Source organism: Theropithecus gelada, chromosome 3 (genome assembly GCF_003255815.1).
Source record: "Theropithecus gelada isolate Dixy chromosome 3, Tgel_1.0, whole genome shotgun sequence".
NCBI lineage: Eukaryota > Metazoa > Chordata > Mammalia > Primates > Cercopithecidae > Theropithecus > Theropithecus gelada.
Window position 1 is genome coordinate 14,264,055 of NC_037670.1, and position 21,809 is coordinate 14,285,863.

The 21,809-nt window shown below is 51.1% G+C and overlaps 1 protein-coding gene and 1 pseudogene across 1 annotated transcript in view; one reads left to right on the forward strand and one right to left on the reverse strand.

Moving 5' to 3' along the window:
- Positions 1-2,494: 2,494 nt before the first annotated feature.
- TRRAP (transformation/transcription domain associated protein) overlaps positions 2,495-21,809 on the reverse strand; it is a 140,703-nt gene continuing 121,388 nt past the window's right edge. Inside the window, exons 65-71 of the mRNA XM_025379374.1 lie at positions 20,890-21,151; positions 11,442-11,667; positions 10,511-10,728; positions 7,157-7,341; positions 4,469-4,672; positions 4,189-4,383; positions 2,495-3,657 (exon numbers count right to left, since the gene is read on the reverse strand). Coding sequence (XP_025235159.1) covers positions 3,373-3,657; positions 4,189-4,383; positions 4,469-4,672; positions 7,157-7,341; positions 10,511-10,728; positions 11,442-11,667; positions 20,890-21,151 — 1,575 coding nt within the window. The 3' untranslated portion in view covers positions 2,495-3,372. The remainder of the gene's footprint in view (positions 3,658-4,188; positions 4,384-4,468; positions 4,673-7,156; positions 7,342-10,510; positions 10,729-11,441; positions 11,668-20,889; positions 21,152-21,809) is intronic.
- Positions 13,203-17,269, forward strand: LOC112620523 (annotated as a pseudogene).

Consider the following 21,809-nt stretch of genomic DNA (forward strand, 5'->3'; position numbering starts at 1 on the left):
AGCCTTAAAAAGGAAGGAGAGTCTGACACGCTGCAGCGTGGATGAACACTGAGGTCATTATGCTAAGCGAAATAAAAGTCACAAAACGCCAGGTGCCTTTTGGCGCCAGGCGCCAGGGGCACTTTGGAGGCCAAAGCACTTTGGGAGGCCAAAGTGGGTGGATCGCCTGAGGTCAGGAGTTCAAGACCAGCCTGGCCAACATGATGAAACCCCATCTCCACTAAAAATACAAAAATTAGCTGGGTGTGGTGGCGGGTGCCTGTAATCCCAGCTACTCGGGAGGCTGCGGCAGGAGAATTGCTTGAACCCGGGAGGCGGAGGTTGCGGTGAGCTGAGTTTGTGCCACTGCACTCCAGCCTGGGCAACAAGAGCAAAACTACGTCTCAAAACCAAAACAAACAAAAACCAGTCAGAAAAGGACAAATATTGCATGATTCCACTTCTATGAGGTCCTTAAGAGTCATCAAATTCACAGAGACAGAAAGTAGAATGGTAGTTGGCAGGGGTGGGGGGAAGCGCTGATGGGGAGTGAGTATTTAATGAGGACAGATTTTTCCAGATAACAAGATGTAAAAGTTCTGGAGGTGGATGCTGGTGATTGCTGTACAACGACGAAGGTACATAATACCACTCAACTGTGCACTTAAAATTCATCAAAATGGTAAATTTGATGTTATACATATCTTACCACAAGAATAAAAAGAAGTCTAGTCCTAGCACTTACCTTGAAATGGTGTTTGGAGAAACAGGGCATATTGTCTGCGTGTTCTGGACCCTCCTCACTCTGGAGCCGGCAGCCTCCCGGGCACAGCTCCCAGCAATGCTGCGCTGGGGTGGACAGAGCTGAGGTTCATGGTCACTGAGCTGCTGCCTGAAGGGCTCCAGACTCCAGGTCCTTGATCTTTCCACATGGCGCTCACGAGATGCCGGACTTTCACCGGGGAGGGGCTATCTCCTGCCTTGACCACTCCAAGGTTGGTTTTCCCAACAACCAGGGGAACAGTGTGGGCGAGCCTCGCAGCGGGCTGGGCCTCCTCCTCACCAATAGCACCAGCTCCAGACTCCTGTTCTCCAGTGTGAAAGAAATGTCCCCCAACCCTAACGCCACCCACACATCTGCACAGACACCAGGCTTCATGGAGCGCAAGATGACTCACACAGTGGCCTAGGCCTCGTCACACGCAGTGAGGACGATCGGAGGAGCATGGTCCCCGCTCAGGCCTGACGCCCGCAGGACACCAACCAGCTGCCAGATGAGCACGCAATCACTCCTCATTTGCAAAGCACTGCTCCCATCTTTCCAGGACCCGAGACACCGTCTCACAAAGATAGCTCTCTGCAAGGAACTGGGAAGTAACTTGAGTCCGGTCAGACTGGCAAAAGCCAGCCCCTCAGCCTTGACCTGTGGCCCAGGAGCAGCATGGGAGCTTCGAATCAGGCTGGACGGGCTTCCCTCCCAGTTTCTCCAGGCCTTGGACAAGCTTCTCACCTTCTCTGAGCTGGAAACCCCCGCTCTATAAAGTGGGGAAGTGCCCCTCTGGGCTGAAGGCTGCAGCCCAGCACAGAGACCTTGATGACAGCTGCCAGTACCACCCACTGCAAACCAGTCCGCACCCAGACCATAACCCAGCCAGTACCACCTACTGCAAACCAGTCCGCACCCAGACCATAACCCAGCAACACAACTGTAATCTCAAGCTGCCCAGGGACATCTAGTCAAGGCCCTTTCATTTGACCCTGCGGTGGGATTTGGGTAAACTCACCTCCGTGGTAGCTTGGAACGATGGAGGATAAATGAAAGGCAAGGAGAGTCAAGAGCTGGAGAAGGTTCTGTGGTCTGGGGCAGAGGCCCAGAGAGGGCTCCATGCTACCCCCATCCCCTAGGTCCTGTAAAGGGCCGTCTTCCTCGAAAAGACTTAACACTTCCTAACAGGCAAGTCCTTTCCAATTCAGGGCCCATCATGTTAGCCCTGGAGCGGCAACCCCATCCCTCCGCCCTGCTATTTCTGACGTCATGGTGTGTGCTCCTTGGGGACCGTCCCTCCCACACGAGGGCAGGCCTGGCCCACAGTACACATTGGATGAAGGACAATGAGGAGGTAGAGATGGGCACAGAGTGCTTCATGCTGAGCCTCCGGGCATGCTTCGGGCACACTCCACACACGTTACATGGCAGCAGTCTTGAAACACATGAACACAGCCGAGGGCTCCAAGAGTCTGGCACACCAGCCCACTGCTGAGGTCGGGCCACCATTCCTCGTCGCCTTGACAGAATATGCTCTGAACTGGCTTCCCACGTGCCACGTCATGACGTCCCCTGTGATCACAGCAGCACAGTACCTGCCAGGCAGCGCATGCTGTCACCAAGAGGCTACGCTGAGGAGCCCACGCTGTCTCTGGGGCCTCTGGTTCCCAAGGGGCTGAGGGACACTGAGAGGGAAGAAACAAACCCCTCATGGGAACAAGCATTTTAACATAAATAAGGGACAATAAACCCTTTTATAAAATATTTATTCTAAAAAAAATCACACTGTACAAATTTAGATAGAACATTCTCAATGTTCAGATTTATAAAAATGTGAACAGAAAGACTAAAGGTAGCGAAGGAACGTACATTTCTGTTTTGTCTTTTTAAATTAGGAAGGTAAAAGTGATTTTTTATTCAGGTGCAATGATAGTAAATGTCTAGAAGACATCCGAAGAGCCGGAAATAAAAAGCACAGGAGCCGCCTGCAGACTCTCAGAGTTCTGTCTTCACCCGCTGAATCCAAAGTGGATGCGTGTGGCGCTCCCGCAGGGTGATCTGGCCCTGTGGATCCACGCCGGACACTCAACGAGACTCCCAAGGCTGGCTGCGTACAGCCTAAAAGTTTGTGCTCAGAGAAAAACCAGCACGATGGGTTCATCATCTGTTTCTCAAACCAAACGGGTTTTCTGTACACTTGTTACAAAGGTCTGTACAAAAGCAGGAAGCTGCTGTGAGGTGTTATTTCCGAAAGAGTTAAAAATGGATGGTAAGGAGCGGTTCGCACAGTCCCACCTGTACGTTCACAGACAGAGGACACCATAAAAAAAGGGCTCACCCAGAAATTCCAGACCGGAGAATCCTGGTTTCTTAAAAGATTATTTTAAAAGCTTGGAGGAAGTTTCAGCTCTGCCATTTCTAACCGCCTCGCCCAGCGTCGTCATAGTTCAGCTTCCTCTAAAACTAAATTCTCCCTCTCACACACCAACTACCAGGAAAATAACTGCAACCCAATGGAACCGCGGGGCTTCTGAGAATAAAAGGAACGAGGCAGGGACAAGTCGTATAAGCTGCGGGGTCAGAGCCCGGGGCGCCCTTCACATTGCGGGTGGCCGTGGCGGCCGCGGTCACAGCCAGGGGTGCCAGGCGGGGTCCATGCGGCACAGATTGTCCAGGCTGTTCGCTGCGGCCACCAAGGTGTTCACCTTGCTTTCCCCGCCTTCGAACTGGGCGAGGTTGTGCAGGCGGGTCATGATGGCGGTGACGGCTTTCTGAACCAGGGACACCAGTTGCTGGCTGTCCATGTTCTCCGGTTGCCCGGCGGCCGAGAGAGGAGAGGACGTGTCCTCCTGCGTTTTTTTGTGCCAAGCAATGATCTCATCCCGGAGAACCGTTTTCAGAATGCCGTCCACCTGTGTGAGGGAGAGAACGAGAGGACATGTGTTTAACCAAGAACAGCCCAGAGGGGCAGCTTCCTAACAGGGTGGGACTCAACCACAGTGGCCGCCCAGGGCCACCGAGGGCCAGTCAAGCCTCAGCACCAGGCCAGGCTGTGTGCTCTCAGGACGGGCTGGGGAAGCCGCTGAGGGACAAACCCCTTCCTCCACTTGGAGCAGCAGCCAGAAAGCCTCAGTGTTGGGCAGCACAGACCTGGACGGCAAAGGCAGCCATGCTGCGACTGGGGCCCGATCTTTTTATTTGTTCACTTGACGCCTTCCAGCGTCTGCCCAGTGTCCAGCAGGCCCATTCCAAGCACTACAGACGAGAGTGAACCAAAGAGAAAACCATCCCTTGCCCGCACAGCAAAGGACGTAACACGGGTGCCGGCCACTGTGGAGAACGCAGAGCCTGTGAGGCAGATCAGCAGCTCCTGCAAGGCCGTGGCGCGTGGGCATCTGAGTGGCCCCAGCCTGTGCCCGTAATAGGACGACGCGGAGACCCACCTTAAAGTTCGGCTGGGCGAAGCACCGGGCAACCGCAATCATGGATGCCGTCAACGGGCCGGAGACACCGATGGTAGTCAGAAACTCAGAAATGTTGGGCGTGAGTCGAAACGGGACAGGACGGTTGGCATCTAGGTCTCCAGTGGCGTCGTTTATGTCAAACCGAAAGTAGGCAACATTCAGTTTGCCAGTGTCCTAAATTTCAGAAGGAGACACTTTAGGAACTTCAGCAGAAAGGCAATGTCACGAGGAGAGGATCTGGCGGTTCAAACCAGGTTACCTGAGCGATCTGTAACATCTCGGGGTTGAGTCTATTTAAATGCAGGACGAATTCCGCGAAGCCTATCAGAGCCAGCTGGATGGTGAACATCTTCCGGAACGTCCAGTAGTCCGTGGCGTTGGGGAAGGTGTGCAGCGCCCACTCCTTGAGCATGCTGCGTGGCACCATGTTACTCTGAACCTCCTTGAGGATGTCGCGGAGGACCTGAAACACATCGCCCCGTGACACTCCCATCTCACTCACTGATTTTTTTTTTTTTGGCAAAAGAAAAACTCTCAAATTGCAATTCCTCTTTAACTTAGCACCGAGAGTAAATTCTGGTGACAGATTTAACGCGCGCATTGTTAGGAGACTGAACGTGAGGAGGCACAAGATGGCTGCTTCCCTCCAGGGTTCGCCGCCGTCTGCTCTAAAGCACCAACGCAGCTGGTCTGCGCCAAAGCCGCAGTTACCTGACATGCGATACCTGACAAGAATGCAGGCAAGTATCTGACACTTCCACCCTTGCTGACCACAGAAGGTATCAGGCCAATTAACAGAACACAACAGCTGGACACCAGCAGCACCACTTCCAACCAAGACTTTATACTAATGACCAATGTTTCACAAACTGAAGGAGCTGGTCTAACCACACACACACTCGAGACTGAACTCCGTACTCATGGACTATTGCAGACATCACCAACTCAGAAAGTTTCCTGAGTTAATGGAGTTCCTGTTCGACCATCTGGTAGAGGCACAGGGTCTCTTCCAGACTAAGTCCTACCCACGTGCTCCGAATGGCCGTGAGGTAGAACGTGAGAAAGGCCGGGAGAAAGTTCTTGCCTTCCACCGGAAGAACAAGGCAGGCCACTGGCCACACACGCAGTTTGTTTCCTCATCTGTCAAATGGGAAGGAGCACTTCTGAGATGGCAAAGGATTTCCAAAATCTGCTCCTGAAGCAGTTAGAATGCTGGCAAAACCACCAAAATCAACTTTGTCAGAACTCTAGGAACTAAAGGCTTACAAGTCTGAGGAGCTTTTTAAAAAATTTATTTAAAAAAAACAAAAAAACAAAGGCTGGGCTGGGCATGGTGACTCACGCCTGTAATCCCAGCACTTTGGGAGGTCGAGGCGGGCGGATCACGAGGTCAGGAGTTTGAGGCCAGCCTGGTCAACATGGTGAAACCCCGTCTCTACTAAAAATACAAAAATTAGCCAGGCGTGGTGGCGGGCACCTGTAATCTCAGCTACTCAGGAGGCTGAGGCAGGAGAATTGCTTGAACTCAGGAGGCGGAGGTTGTGGTGAGCCAAGATCATGCCACAGCACTACAGCCTGGGCGACAACAGCAAAACTCCATCTCAACAAAAAAAGAGAAAAAGACAGAAGAATGAAGGAGTAGAATAAATAACAAAACAAACAAGAGGCACATAGAGGAGGAAGTGGCTCTGAAGCTGCATTCCTCTGTGCTGTGGGCATCTCCCTCTGCCGACAGGCCCTGACAGCCGCTAACCTGGAACAAACATCCCAGCTGGACACTCACGCTGTTTAGAAACAGGATGACTCTGGGGTCAGCACGTATTTGTCACTGGCTTCCACGCTGTCGAAAGTTAATGTTGCCTTAAGAATATAATCCATTCTTCTCCTGCAAATACCTCAGAACTGCCCATTGTCCACAGAATGACCAGGCCATGGCCTGTGCCACAAAAAAGCCCTGGCGTCAGTTCCCACGAGAGGCCATGCACTCTGTCAACAGAGGCTGATCTGTTGACAGGGATCCACGCCTCTGCCTGCAGAGCTGGAGGCTGCACCTGACCCTGCAGCCTGGAACACCTTGGGCCCTGCCGTGCCCTGGGCCACAGAGGACACCATGGGCTCAACCTTCCTCAACCACACTAAGTCCTCCAGGAGCCCGGAGACCTGGAATGAGTCCCTGGGAGACTTGGGGCAAGGTCGCAGCATCCACCTCTGTGGTCTCTCCTTCTTGGGACCTACAGAAAGGACCACCGGGCACCCGGGGAGAGGCCGAAACAGCTGCCCCTGGGTGCTCCACACAACCCCCCAAAAATCTCCTCACCCAAAGCCCATGCCTGCCCTGCCTCCCACCAAGGGCAAAAACGTGCAGGTGAATGAGGGGCCTCTGCACCTCCGAGGGGCTGCAGGCCAGGGCCACCCAAGACTCCTGTGGGCACCATGCTCCTGGCTCAGGCAACCGAAACAGCTGGGCCCCACGCACTCCAGAGTCTGTCGCTTTTTGTATTTTAGAAAACAGCACACATGCCACACATCGCCTAACGCCCCCAGCAGCAGACCAGGTGAACAGCAACACGAAGTGGATGAATGAAGACTGTAAACAGCCTCCCATCACCTCAGACCAGGTGTGGCTGCCAAGTGAGACTGCCAGAAACTTACTTCAAAATTCTAATTTCAGAGCTTCTTTGTAAGTACAGTAGAGGACAAGGGGCTTCTCCAAGGTCGAGGACTGACCCGCGTCCGGTCATAACAAACCGTTCACGACAAGTGTCCTCTCACCAAGGTCAAGAGCTGTCTCATTTCTACCATCTCACGAGTCTAATAGTTACTTTAAATGACAGAGGTGGCCCCCAACAAATGCCCGCTCATCTTCTAAGCACCCCTGTCTCCAGGCACTGCCCCACGCAGGAGGGCTGCAGGTGGCAGCTTGGCCCCCGCCCAGCCCCGCTGCTACCTGGTGGCTGGCTTGGGTTCCCCGCGCCTGCACCGTAGCCAGCCGGTCGTAGTAACGGGAGATGGGGTTGTCGTGCTCGATGCCCTTCTTGGCGCAGCGCTGCTTGTAGATCTCCACAAGGGAAAGTGAAGAGGGGTTGTCCTCCACGAGGCGCATCTGCGGGGAAACCGCCACAACCCGGGGCACTGGGGAGAGGGGAAGAAAAACAGGGCAGGCTGAGGGTGACCGCAGGCCAGTGCTTGGCTCCACTGGGAGCAGAGCTGACCCAGCTGTGTGCCTTGGGGGCTGGCTGGAAGAACCCGGTGGTCATGCACCATCCATTTACCCAACAGATGGCACGAGGCTCTGACGGCACGAGCTAATCGTCACCCTGTGTCCACAAACAGAAATGCTTTAGAAGGCAATCTTAAAAAGACATCTTGGCTGGACACAGTGGCTCACGCCTGTAATCCCAGCACTTTGGGAGGCCGAGGTGGGCGGATCACGAGGTCAGGAGATGGAGACCATCCTGGCCAACATGGTGAAACCCCATCTCTACTAAAAATACAAAAATTAGCCAGGCGTGGTGGCAGGTGCCTGTAATCCCAGCTACTCAGGAGGCTGAGGCAGGAGAATGGCCTGAACCAGGGAGTCAGAGGTTGTAGTGAGCCGAGATCGTGCCACAGCACTACAGCCTGGTGATAGAGCGAGACTCCATCTCAAAGGAAAAAAAAACCCAAAAAACAAAAAGACATCTTAAAAAACAAAATATAAAGGATAGCCTATAGTCCCAGCTACTCAGGAGGCTGAGATGGGAGAATCGCTTGAGCCAGGAGTTGGGGGCTGCAGGTGACAGAGCAGGACCCTGTCTAAAAAATAAGAATAAACATGGCTGGCCGTGGTGGCTCACGCCTGTAATCCCAGCACTTTGGGAGGCCAAGGCAGGTGGATCACATGAGGTCAGGAGTTTGAGACCAGCCTGGCCAACATGGCAAAACCCCATCTCTACTAAAAACACAAAAATTAGCCAGGCATGGTGGCGCACACCTGTAGTCCCAGCTACTCAGGAGGCTGAGGCGGGAGAATTGCCTGAACCCAGGAGGCGGAGGTGGCAGTGAACTGAGACTGCGCCATTGCACTCCAGCCTGGGTGACAGAGTGAGACTCCGTTTCAAAAAAAAAAAAAAAAAAAAAAAAGAATAAGCAGACTGCTCAATGTTCGCTCTCAGAGGTTTTCCTTAATCAGAGTCTATGGGAAGAGTCCAGCCTTCCTGCTCTGAGACAGCTGCTGTCTAATGACGCAAACTTGCCTTTCAGCACCTAGGATGGCTGTGCCCCATCTTTGGAGAAGGAGGAAAATCATCTTCTGTGTTCTGTCCACATAAGGAAAGCATCCAGCATCAACCTGATCATCCATTGCCATTAGTGTGTGAATCCCCGTCCACACATGGCGACCGGCACTCTGTTCCCAATCGCCATTAGTGTGTGAATCCCTGTCCACACATGGCGACCGGCACTGTTCCCAATCGCCATTAGTGTGTGAATCCCTGTCTACACATGGCGACCGGTACTGTTCCCAATTGCCATTAGTGTGTGAATCCCTGTCCACATATGGTGACCAGCACTCTGTTCCCAATCGCCATTAGTGTGTGAATCCTTGTCCATACATGGCGACCAGCACTCTGTTCCCAATCACCACTCGCTATCTGCGATGCAGTTAATCTACGACCCGCCCGACAGGATGCTAAACTGCACTGAAACCACTCTGGTCTGAGCCAGCTGGAGGTGGCAGGAGCGCTGGGCGACCACTCCAGAGCCTGCCTTCCCAGTGACGACACCTTGGGGAGCAGCACTGGACTTGTGTGCACAGTTTCTCCTCCAAAAGTGGGATAATAGTACCTACCCCATAGGGTTGTTTGTGGATTAAATGAGATAATACTTTATGAAGATACTAGGTTCAGGGAATATTCAGATATCTTGTTGCAATAAAGTTGGAGGGAGCTGAGAGGTTTCCAGAAGATGGCAGATTCAGCCTGCCCAGAGAGGGAACCAGTGGCGCTGTGTCCCAGCCACCGTAACTCAGGGATGTGAGGTGCACACGGATGATTCTGACTTCTGTGAACCAAGTGGCTGATTCTAACGTCAGTTAAGCCACAGCTGATGGCTTGCTGTCTTGGCGTTTACCCATAAAGAAATCCCCAAATGACTCCAGGACACACATTAGGACCGCCATTCCGTGCCAACCAAGCGTTTGGAAGCAGATAAATCAATAACCCACAGCTGGGATCAACACTACAGGTCATGTTATATACACGTTAAAACACACAGTTTTTCTGTGATGCATTTTGAGCTTTCTTTAGGCTTATTTTTAAAATCTTCTTATTTTGAGATACAAAACTTAAGCATCAGAGATTTCAGGTCAGAAGGGGCTGATCACAGCTTAGGTGGCAAAAGAAAGTTCCACACAGGACTAGGTAACGTGCACTGCGGCGGGCTCCCGACTACAGGGACTGCACGCTAAAAAGTTATAAAGTGGCTCTCTTCTCTGGATCACAGCACAAGCGTCTCATCTATGTGCCCGTACAATCGGGCCACTCATGGTAACTCAGTGACAAAGACTTCCTCAGAGGTTGCTTCTTATCAGCTATTTGTGCTCCCTGGCAATTTCTGTGGCCTTAACAGGGCAGCTAGACTTTCCCAAGTCCTGTGTTTCACCCAGGAAGGAAACTCAGGGAGGGCCCAGAGTGCAGCGTGTGAAGCAGCTCGAGGTGCGCTGGAAACCTGACGCGAGGTGCTGCCCCGCTGGCACCCAGGCTCAGCTGGGCCGGGTTCCCCAGGCTCCAGGGAGAAGCGAAACCGGCAGCACGCACTGGCAGGCGCCGGCTCCCCAAGGGCCCACTCTGTAGAGTGCAAAAGGCCTTAGAACAGCGGTGCCCAATCTTTTGGCTTCCCTGGGCCACATCGGAAGAATTGTCTTGGGCTACACATAAAATACACTGACACTAACGACAGGTGATGAGCTAAAAAAGATTTTAAAAAAAGCAAAAGAAATCTCATAATGTTCTAAGAAAGTTGACGAATTTGTGTTGAACCACATTCAAAGGCATCCTGGGCCGCATGGAGCCTGCAGATTGGACAAGCTTGCCTTAGACGAAAGGTGGACACAGCTCTCATCTCTCAGTGAGAGGCCTGAAGGCCCAGAGCTGCTCCTCTTCTTGAGGCCTTCCCTGGTCAGCACAGACTAGAACATTCTCTGCTGACACAGCCGGACCCTCAAAGGCTAACTTGAGTTGCCTGCGCACCCCGCGAGGCGTGGCTCTCACCCCCACCCGTGAGGCTGCCTGCGCGCCCCGCGAGGCGTGGCTCTCACTCCCACCTGTGAAAAACAAGTGCCTCTTGGTGGTCTCCTTTCTCTTCTCCAAACAGGGGTTCAACAGACGCAGCAGCTGCAACACACGCTCCTCTCGCCGTGACTCCGTGAGGCAGGCGTCGTTCATGACGAGGTACGGGTAGATCTTGCCGTTGTGTCCCCGGATGTACAGCCGCCGGGCTGCGGTGTTGTGCTTCTGCACAATCTCTACCCGGGGCATAAACCTGCCAGAGCGAGAAGCCATGAGGACGCGCCCTGCATCTCTACCAGTCCTGGTCTTGAGAAGCAGCTAGGGATGTCCGAACTGTCACGGGAAAACGGACTGTGTAGGCCAGCAGTCGTTTATCAATTTATTTGTACCCTGCCTCACCCTGACGCGGTGGAAATGAGCCAAATATTTTCAATTCAGCAGCCCCGGACAGAAGTCAAGGAGGAGGGACAGCTGGCCAGGACAGGAGCCAGCTTTGGAGGAAAGGGCAGCTAAACTCTGGACGTATGGAAAAGCAGAGCTGTGTCTGGTTCAGATATAAAGATGAAACACATTTTTTGTTAAGAGAAACCTCTTCAAAGCCCTTTCTGCGTTTCAAATGAGATGCAGCATGCTCTAGGAAATGCTACGATTGTCTGATTCTGCCTGAATACTGTGCTTCGAGGATTTACAAAAGACTGGGACACACACTGTTTTGTCAAGTTCTATGGTGACTCAGAAGAAGGTCTGCTGAATGCAAACCCAGACTGCACTCAGGACAGCTAACCGGTCAGTGCGGGCAAAACTCCTAAAGTGCCTGACCACTTACATTCTAGAATCATCTTAGGTTCTCCCATGTCAGGGAATCTGAGTCCAAAATTCCACACAGGGTCCACCCTGGAGCTCCCGTGGGGCTCCATGCCCACGGACGCCGTGGGTGAGTTCCACCCACCAGGCTGGCCCACTCACCGCGCAATCTTGATATAATAATGCGTTGGCTTAGGCATCAGAAACTCCCCGGGAATTTCCACTTCAGCTGTCTGTGCCGAGAAATTGCTCAAGAACCGGCACTTTTCCTCTATGAGGAAGAATTTGGGGAGTTGCTTGGTCTTGGCCTCCAAGATTTTGATCCACTTTTTCAACTTAGAAATAAGATTATGAAGCTTCATGGATCCTGGAACGCTGAAGTCAAAATCTTCAAAATAAAACATGATTAAAAACATTTTTAGTCATCTGGGCCAGTTCTAATTCACTGCAAAAAACAAAAACCAAAAACAAACAGAGCTCAAGCCCCTTCCAGCTACGAATTACACGTTTTGTTTGTTTTGAAACGAAGTTTCACTCTTGTTGCCCTGGCTGGAGTGCAGTGGCGTGATCTTGGCTCACTGCAACCTCCACCTCCTGGGTTTTAGTGATTCTCCTGCCTCAGCCTCCCAAGTAGCTGCGATTACAGGTACCCGCCACCACGCTTGGCTAATTTTTTTTTTTTTTTGTATTTTTAGTAGAGACAGGGTTTCACCATGTTGGCCAGGCTGGTCTTGAACTCCCAACCTCAGATGATCCGCCCACCTTGGCCTCCCAAAGTGCTGGGATCACAGGTGTGAGCCACTACGCCCGGCCAAATTACACGTTTTATACATAGTGTGGAGCAAAACATTTTATATTCCTTGCTCCCCAAGAGGCTGACAGAACAAGAGAAGCCCTGTCAGAGACCTCCCACCACGTGGAGAGGAAGAGGAAGAGAGGGACCACCAGCCTGAAACCCCAACCCCAACCCCACAGGCCCTTTCGGGAATAATGCCGCGGAGGCAATGTCTACCTCCGTGTGTGAGGCTGGGGCCCTGGGAGACACAGGAGCCTGAGGGCGTGAATCCCAACAACCAGGAGCCCGTGTCACCAGGGCCTGAAGACCAGCATCCAACAGCAACCCCGCCTCTGAGCATAAGTGTCACACGGAGCCCTAAGATCTCGTGTCAAAGCTGATAATGTAATCAAAGTGAGCCTGAGGCAGCAGAAAGGGCCACCCAGGAGACAGATTCTAAATGAGCCCCGAGAGGGCAAGATACCAAAATGGCAAAAGCCAAAAACATTTTTCACTGAAGCATTCAAAAATTCCTGGTTAATATATTTCTCAAAAATGTCTTTCTGTAAAAAAACCTCGACTTCCTCCCAGATGAGCACCAGTGCTGGAACGAGCCTCGCCACCCTAACTCACCAGGGCGACCAGAGGTCAGGACGAACCCAACCGCTTCTGCAGCAAAGCAGGGGCCCTGGGGGAGCCATGAGGAGGCACCGTCCCCAGGCTGCCTCAGGGCTGGCGTCTGAGCCCAAATGGAATGCTGGCTGAGCCGTGGCGGCAGACATACCAGCTTAGAGCTTGGAGCACGCCGCTGAACCTCTCAGGGCCTCACTTTTCTAACCCATGGTAGACGAACAGGAATAATTTAACACCTACCCCATAAGGATGAAATTAAACAAGGCAGCGCACATGAGGCGCTTGGCATAACACCCAGCTGTTCGAGTGGCCTGACCATCCCTGCCCATGCATGATAACACCCAGCTATACGAGTGGCCTATTCCTGCCCATGTCTGAACTTGGCTGTTCACAAATGTCATCAGTTTCAGGAAAGCCAAAGTATTTTGTGTGTGTGTTTTTTTTCACAGCACTTGTCTGGTTTCCCTTTCATTTTAAGCTCTGGCACCTCCCTCCTCTGCATTCCTCACAGCGCCATGACTCCACACGGGCAGGTGCTGGAGAAGCCACTGTGCACCAAGGTGAGATCTCCCAGCAGAGCTGCGAGGGACAGAGGCCACCGCCAAGGACGCAGGCCACCTCACTGTTTGTTCCCTCTCCACGCTGGACCAAGAAGGTGCCGCCAAGCTCATGCCTGATCTCTTTTTAACTTTTATTTTGAAATTCCTAGAGATTCACAGCAGTATGCAAACAAATTATACAGAAAGTCCCATGTACTCCTAACCCCATTCCTCCCACACCAGCATCCTATGCAAGCCAGTGCGATGCCAACATCAAAAAGCGACACTGGCACAATCCAAAGAGCTGATTCAGACTTTACCAGTTACGTGTGCACATGTGCGTGTGCACGTGTGTATGTGTGCGCACACCTCTGGTCATGTCATCGTGTCGCCTCGCAGAGCCATCAGCACAATCAGTTGTGAGCTGCACCATCAGCACGGGATGCCCTTGGTTTCCCTTCACAGCCACCCCCGCCTCTCCCCTGCATCCTGAACACCTGGCCAGCACCAATCCCTTTTCCATCTCCACTGTGGTATTTCACAAACATTTCACAAATAAGAATCCTGCAGTACACATCCTTTCCAAGTTGGCTTTTTGCACTCAGCATGATTTCTTGGAGGTTCACCCACATTACAGCGTATCAGTAATGAACTCCTCACTGCCGAGGACGGGTGTTTCTAACGTATTCAATACCTTCTGAAAGGGCACCTGCATGGTTTCCAGTTTTGAGCGATTACATATACAATAACAAAGGCTCTGAATATTTGTGTGCCTGTTCCCACACGAATGAAGTCTTCATTTCTGTGGGATACATGGAGTGCGCCATTTCTGAGCTTCCTTCCACCTCTTCACAGACATGTGGCTGGTAGCCCACACACACAGCTCTGCTAGAATCGGACTGCACTCCATCAACAGAACACAGCTGAAGAAAGAGACAGAAACAGCCTCCCCTGTGAACAGGAGAGCGGAAGGCGGACACACTCTGGCTTTGTGAGTCTGAGACCTGCTGCACTTTGAGATGAGTCAGGAGCCTCATGTTGACTTTTTCCAGTTTTGGTTTTGTGATTTTTTTTTTTTTAAAACATCAAAAGCCAGAAGATCAATCCCATTTCTGGTTCTCTACTTTTTAAATAATGTGGACATTTTAAGATAAAAGCATGCTGAATACCACCATTTCTTTTAAGTAAAATATGATTTCTGTAAACCTTTCATCTTGGACTCTTTCGTCCCCAGAGAAGGGTGAAAGACCACACATCACGCACGTTTCGTGACAAGCCTGAGGAGATGAAAGCGCTTCACGTGAAAGACTGGGAGGACCGGGCTCGCCCTTTACTTTTCAAAGAGCACCTCCCTCAGCTGTGGGTTCACCTGAGGCAAGCCCAACTCACACATCACGAATGGGGAGCCAGGCCCCCAGACTGCCCCCCGCCGCCCCCACTCCAGCGACTGCAGGGCACACGCCACACTTCAGCCGCAAGCAGCCTTGATGCAACCCTGGTCATGGCTGTGGCTGTCGAGGGTCCTTTCTGATTAAGGAGATAAAGATTTTCTTCTATGTGACTTAATATTAACTTTAACTGTGTCATCTAAGACACAATGAGTCTTTAGAAGATTCTTTAAATATCACAAATGTGAACCACTTATTCTATGATTTAACCCATCAATGAAGAAAGAACATGGTAAAGATCATTACAAAAGCGCTAAGCAGGGCACCGCAGGGCGGCTGGAAGGTATGGTAGGGACCACGCTCTGGACACGCGAGGCGGAGAAGGGGGCTGGGCCAGGACTGTTCAGTGGGCTTCGGTCCCCCAAACTCGAGACAGGGTGGCCCCAGCCCAGCCTGGCCAGGACCATTCAAGGCGTTGATGAGGAAGGGAAAGGTGTGGGCCCTGCTCCTTCAGGACACCCCAGGCTGGCCCATGGCTCACAGGCCCACACAGCGCCCTCTGATCCCAGTGCTGGGCAGAGAGCTGGGCTGGGGCCTGCCCCACTTGCTGGTCAGTTGCCCAAGAGATGCCAGGTGGCGAGTGCTGGAGACGGCAGCAGTGGCATGCTGAACACAGACCAGGGCTGGCCCCAAGGCTGGAGTGCATACGGTGTGGCCTGGAAGAATGAAAAGGAGTTTCCCAGACTGGAGGGAAACACTGTGGAGGAGGGGCTTCCCTCACTGGGGTAGCAGTTTCCCATTTGCCCCAAATGGCAGGATTTCCATAGTATACGTAGTATGAGTTCCACATCTTGGCCTGTTATTCAGCTTTGGCAGTCTCATCTCCACCACCTGGAGAATAATGGGATCTGCATGACCTCCACTCTAAACTGAAATACATGGTCGGGCAGTGGCTCACGCCTGTAATCCCAGCACTTTGGGTGGTCGAAGTGGGTGGATCATTTGAGATCAGGAGTTCGAAAGCAGACTGGCCAACATGGTGAAACCCCATCTCTACTAAAAATACAAAAATTAGCCAGATGTGGTGGCACGTGCACCTGTAATCCCAGCTACTCGGGAGGCTGAGGCAGGAGAATCGCTTGAACCTGGGAGGCAGAGGTGGCAGTGAGCTGAGAACGCGCCACTGTACTCCAGCCTGGGCGACAGAGCAAAACTCCATCTTAAAATAAATAAATAAACTGAAATACACACTGCGGTGCTGATATCCTTTTTAAAAAATTGTTATTAACAATTCCTCATAAAATTAAACGTTGTCAGAAGACTGAGAAGCTCAGAAGGTGAACTGTTGGCCCCGGAGAGTATTGATGATGGAGATAAATTTGGAAAAGCAGAACCTGTCCACGGTGGAAAATCAGGATCGATCTGGATTTGCCACAAAACTTCAAGATATTTGAGTGGCAATTCAGATGACTGCCTCCAGAATAGTGGCTTTGAATATACCATTTGCTTTCTCCCTCCACTTGCGCTGAACTCTGAACTGCCACCAGATTAGCCAGCCTCCTTCCCATCTTCGTTCACACTTAGTGGCAAATTGCTGTCACCAACTCAGCTCTCTGCTCTATGCAAGCACTAGACAACCTATGGGAAGAACATAGTGGCAGCAGGATCCTGTCTGCCCGGATGCAGTTTCTTAAGCAAGAGGCCCTGGTGCACCTGAACATTGTCTCTCCCTCTGAGCTCAAGATGGGTTCTCAGGAAAAAGTGCCGAGGACAGCTCAAGCCTCTCCCATCACAGAGCTAGATTTTGGAGGAGCTGCTGGATCTCATGTAGACCAAGAGGAAATTGCGGATAAGAGAGCTGTGCAGGATGTGGAATCATTGTCAAGTCTGGTCCAGGAAACCCTGGACTTTGATCAAGCTCAGCAGATAAAATGCTTTAATAGTAGATTGTTCCTGTACGATGCCTGTTTCTGTGAGAAGCCAGGCAGTGAATGCATGTACTTCTTGCAGTGAGGCCTGTGTACTGCAAAGCCTGTCTGAAGGACTGCTTTGAAATCCAGATCAGAGATGGCCACGTTCAACGCCTCAACTGCTCAGAACCAAAGTGCCCTCCGGTGGCCACTCGTGGCCAGGTCAAAGAGCCAGTGGAAGTACTTATCTGCTCGTTATGGCTGCCTTCTCCTCCTGTCCACCTTGGAGCTGGAGGCAGATGTGGTGTGCTGCCCCCACCCATGGGGGCCTGCAGGGTGTGGCTGTACCACGGGCATCTGCTCCAGCTGCAACTTTGCCTTCTGTACCTTGTGCAGACTGACCTACCACGCGGCCTCTCCATGTAAGGTGATCGCAGAGAAATTAATAGACTTACAAAACGAATACCTGCAAGCATATGAGGCCGAGACAAGATTTAAGAGGTAAGGTGAGAGGGTGATTCAGAAGGCACTGGAAGAGATGAAAAGTAAGGAGTGGCTAGAAGAGGACTCAAAGAGATGCCCATGCTGTGGAGTGCCCATAGAGAAGCGAGGTAGATGCCATGTACTGGCTGCAGGCACTATTTCTGTTGGGTCTGCATGGGTTCTCTCTCTAGCAGCCCCTTACAAATATTTCACCAACCCTACTTCACCATGTTGTAACCGGCTGTTTCATGCTTGGATGTGAATGGAGATAATCTTTTGTCAAGTACACAAAGTAACCTTGCAGGATATTTACGGTACTATTCATTCACTCTTCCTGTGTAGAAGAGATGGAAGAACATGGCTTATATTTTCATCTGGTGAAGGTACATTCATACATTTTTTTTAAATGTAAGTTGAGAAAAAAATTCTAAGCCAAAGGTTCGGAAAATGAAACTACAGAATATTAAATATTATAATGTGCCCAAAGTTCAGAAAAGTTAACAATTAAATATTTATTTTCTTCCCCAAGCTTTAGGTAAGGAGAAGAGGGGTCACGAGTTAAACTTAGAGCCCTTCTGTCTCCGGGAAGCACCCGTAAGACACTGTGTTGGAGCTCCCTCAGTACTACTGCCTACAACTGGGGTGGGTAGAAAAGCCTTATGGAAATTATACTGAGAGCCTGATTTACTTCATGCTACTCACATTCCTTCCAGGCTAGGTTGCTGCCAAGTCAGTCCTCTTTGGAGGGAGCCATTTACTTCGTGACCGACTGGAAGGTCCAGTGTCATTTTGATCTACTGCTTTTCAGAATAGAAACTTACAATAATTAAAAAAAAATTTTTTTAATACCACAGACACTGTGGGTCACTTGATATTTATTAGTGGTGTATGTGGTCCACTGGTTTCAGGTCAAATCTAGAATTTAGTGATACTGACTCAGGAAGAATTGAAGTTCGATTTCATTTTCCCGGGCACTAGAGCCTAGACTTATGGTGACTTGTCTTTGCTATGTTTGTTCCACATTCTTTCTTTACCTTCTGCGTGTGGGGACAATTTTAATATTAATTCCAGCAACACATGATTTTATTTCCTCTGCTGGACTAGGAGAAAGCCTAATATATTTCCAAGCTGAATGTTCCTGAATTATCTGCATTTTGAGCCTGTCTATACCACTGTAGTTCCACTCTTAACTTTCTGAACTCTTTTTTTTTTTTTGAAGATCTTCTCTAACAAGCTATGGGAATTTGGCTTCCTACCCTAATTTTTTTTTCTTTTTTGCAACAGCAGTGTTTTGGGTGATAATTTTGGACTGATACCTACTCCTTTTTCTGGATTTTGTTGCCTTTTTGAAAAACTGTCTTTCCTTATAGTTAGGTGAGTGGCTTGGTAGTAAAGTAAGATTCTTTGGAAAAGAGGACAGAAAAACTGAACCACAGCTTGAGAATATATTCTTTTTTGAGGTAGAGTCTCACTCTGTTGCCCAGGTTGGAGTGCAGCGGCGTGATTTTGGCTCACGGCAACCTCCGTCTCCCAGGTTCAACCGATCCTCCCACCTAAGCCTTCCGAGTAGCTGGGATTACAGGCGTACACCACCATGACAGGCTCATTTTTGTATTTTTAGTAGAGATGGGGTTTTGCCATGTTGGCCAGGCTGGTCTTGAACTCCTGACTTCAAGTGATCCACCCGCCTTGGCTTCCGAAAGTGCTGGGATTACAGACGTGAGCCACCGCGCCCACCAAGAACACACTCTTTTCTCGTACTTTGTCATTGAAAATTGAGGAATCACTTTTAACTGTTTTAGGTGTGTGTCCAAAAAGTCAGCAAAGACTGTATTTCTGGACTGTCAGAGGATGCTTAATCTTAAAAATAAAATTTAAAATCATCTTAAAATTAGAACAGAGTTGCTGCTATTTATTCTGTCACCAAGGCAACTAATCACATTCTTAAATTGTTCAGCATATAACATATTATTAAGAGGAAAAAGGTCACAGAATAGCATCTCTTCTTTTTACCTGGGCTAGTGACTGAGCTTAGGTTTGAAGGCCCGTATTTTGTTTTAACCAGATAGTTTCACGGACTTCCATTCAGGACACTTTGTATAAAAATTGAAGTTAAAGAATAAGCTGAAGATAAGAAATGAAAATTAAAATGATTTGTTCTACAATTTTAAAAACGCAGTAATTAAGCTTTTAAATGTGAATGATTCAATGTTTCTTTCACCTCTGGGAAACTGTACCAGACAAATCTTGTTTTCACACAACAACCACTCATGTGCTGACATTCGAGAGGTGAAGGCTTGGGGAGTTACTCAGGCAGCCGAAGCCACATCCTGGGACCAGGGGCTCTCAGTGAGAGCCTGGCAAGAGAGCCTGCCATGCGCTTCTCTGCTGGGGCGCCCGCAGGTCAGTGGGATGGAGGCTGAATGAGGAGTGAGAAGCAACGTGTTCCAGACAGCACGAGAAGCAGCTGTGCCTGTGTGCACGGCGGTGGACGCGGGTGTGTACAATGGGATGCAGGTAAGCAGATGTGATGTGGGTGTGTAGATGGGACACAGTGCGTACGCGGGGACACGCGTGTGTAAATGGGATGAGGGTAAGTAGATGGGACGTTGGTGTGTAGATGAGACATGAGGATGAGGGGACGCAGGTGAGTGGATGGGGTGTGTGGACTGGACGGGGGTGTGTAAATGGGACGGGGGTGCGAGGACGGGACGGGGGTGCGAGGACGGGACGGGAATGCGAGGACGGGATGGGGGTGCGAGGATGGGACGGGGTGTGAGGATGGGACGCGGGTGTGTAGATGGGACAGGGGTGCGTATGATGGGACACGTGTTGTGTAAATGGGATGTAGGTGTGTATGATGGGACAAGGTAAGTAGATGGGATGCAGAGGTGTAGATGGGACACAGCGGTGATGGGATGCAGGTGATAGGATACAGGTGAGTGGATGGGGTGCATGGACGGGACGTGGGTGCGTAAATGGGACGTGTGTGTGATGGAACGGGAGTGCTTGGATGGGACAGGGGCACAAGGATGGAACGGGGGTGTATAGATGGGGGGCGGGGGTACTGTGGGGTGAGGATCCCTATTTGACAGAGGAAGAAACCTGGGCTGAAGGAAACTGGACTCCTTTCCCTCACATCACAACATAAGAGGCAGAGCCGGGAGTTAAGCTGTGAGTCTAGGAAAACGCATTAACCTGAACTACAGACAAGCACTGAAAATACATCTCCCTATCACGATGCCCAGAATCCACAGTGAGCTTGCACTTAGCTCGTCACCGCAGGCCCTGCCCCTATAAATCCTACTGGTTCACCCAGCGCCATCTCCTACGAGCTCACCCAGACCCGGTCTTCCATGGGCCCACCGGACCCTGTCTCCCACCGGCCCACCAGACGCTGTCTCCCACTGGCTCACTAGCACCGTCTCCCGCCATCCCACCTGGTGCCATCTCCTAGCGGCTCACCTGACCCCATCTCTCACCGGCTCACCCAGCACCGTCTCGCACAGGCTCACCAGGACTCTGTCTCCTACTGGCTCACACTAACACTGTCTCCCACCACCCCACCCTACACTGATTCCCACCAAACCAAGTGAAGGAAGGGTCTCAGGAAGGCAGGACGGCAGAAGGGCAGTGTGGCCTGAAACTTTCTACCCTGTCTTGGATCCTGGCAGCTCCTGCTCCAAACCTTGACTCCTCGTTAGGGAGAAAAACACGTGGTCACAGCTATGCACGCTGAAGTCTGCACCGTAAACAGAGTGTAACCAGTGTGCCCCGTGCAGTGATCAGAAAACCAACAATCTAATCAGCTTCGACACTAAAGCCGGAGGAAATCAGCGTGCACAATTCTCCCTACGGAAGGGAAGGAAAATCGAGACTTACCCGTCGTGAACTGGCCTTTCAGCTTCTGAAAGACAGGGTCTTGTGCAGTGGCCTGCGCCCGCCTGGCCAGAGACTCGGAGGCTGCGCTGGAGAACATGGTCGAGACGTTGGACACATTCTCCAGGCCCACCCCAAACGTGCTCACCAACTTCTTGACAAAATTGAGAGTGTGGGGGGTGATTTTCGCATCGGACACCGCTCCACTTTTCTCAAACGCCACGGAGTAACATTTCGCCAGGCCCTGTTGGAGCTGCCTGAGAACCTGGTAGAAAAGAGCCAGAGACAACTGACAAACACAGCCCTCCACTCCAGAACCAGCAGCCAAAAGCGCCTGTTGAGTGCGGCCCTCCCAGCCCAGGGTCATCTCCACACCGCCCAGCAGGACCCACACACGGCAGCCATGAAATCGGCATGTGCAAGAAACGGGACACCTGTGCGTGCTGCATGGGAGCAGGCACTTTTCACCTTGGGGAGTAAGGGCCCTGAGCATTAAAAAAGCAAAAACGGAAAAGCCCCACTTTTTCGGATCATACACCCATCTGCAATTAGCCACAAAACCTCTGTATTTTCAGGCAGCTGTACTGTTCCCACTGTGTGTCTGTGTGCACGCATGAGACTTCACAGCAGTAAGGAGCTGCCCCGGGGCTCAACCAGGCAAGCATCCGGGCAGTGAGGCGTAGACTATTTTGTCATCAGCGGAAGCCAATGTTATTAAGGAAGTGGTCTGACTGCTGAAAAGACCCCACATACCTACAATTTCCCATCTCTGGAAATTATAACCCTGTTACTCACGCCACTACTTCTGCTCACGCCTGGTTTACAGTGGCACTCAGGTCAATGAGCTCAGAGAAGTGAGCACAGCCAGCATTTTAACAGCAAGAAGCAGCTTCCTCAATTCCACCCTCTTTTATGTCTTCTGC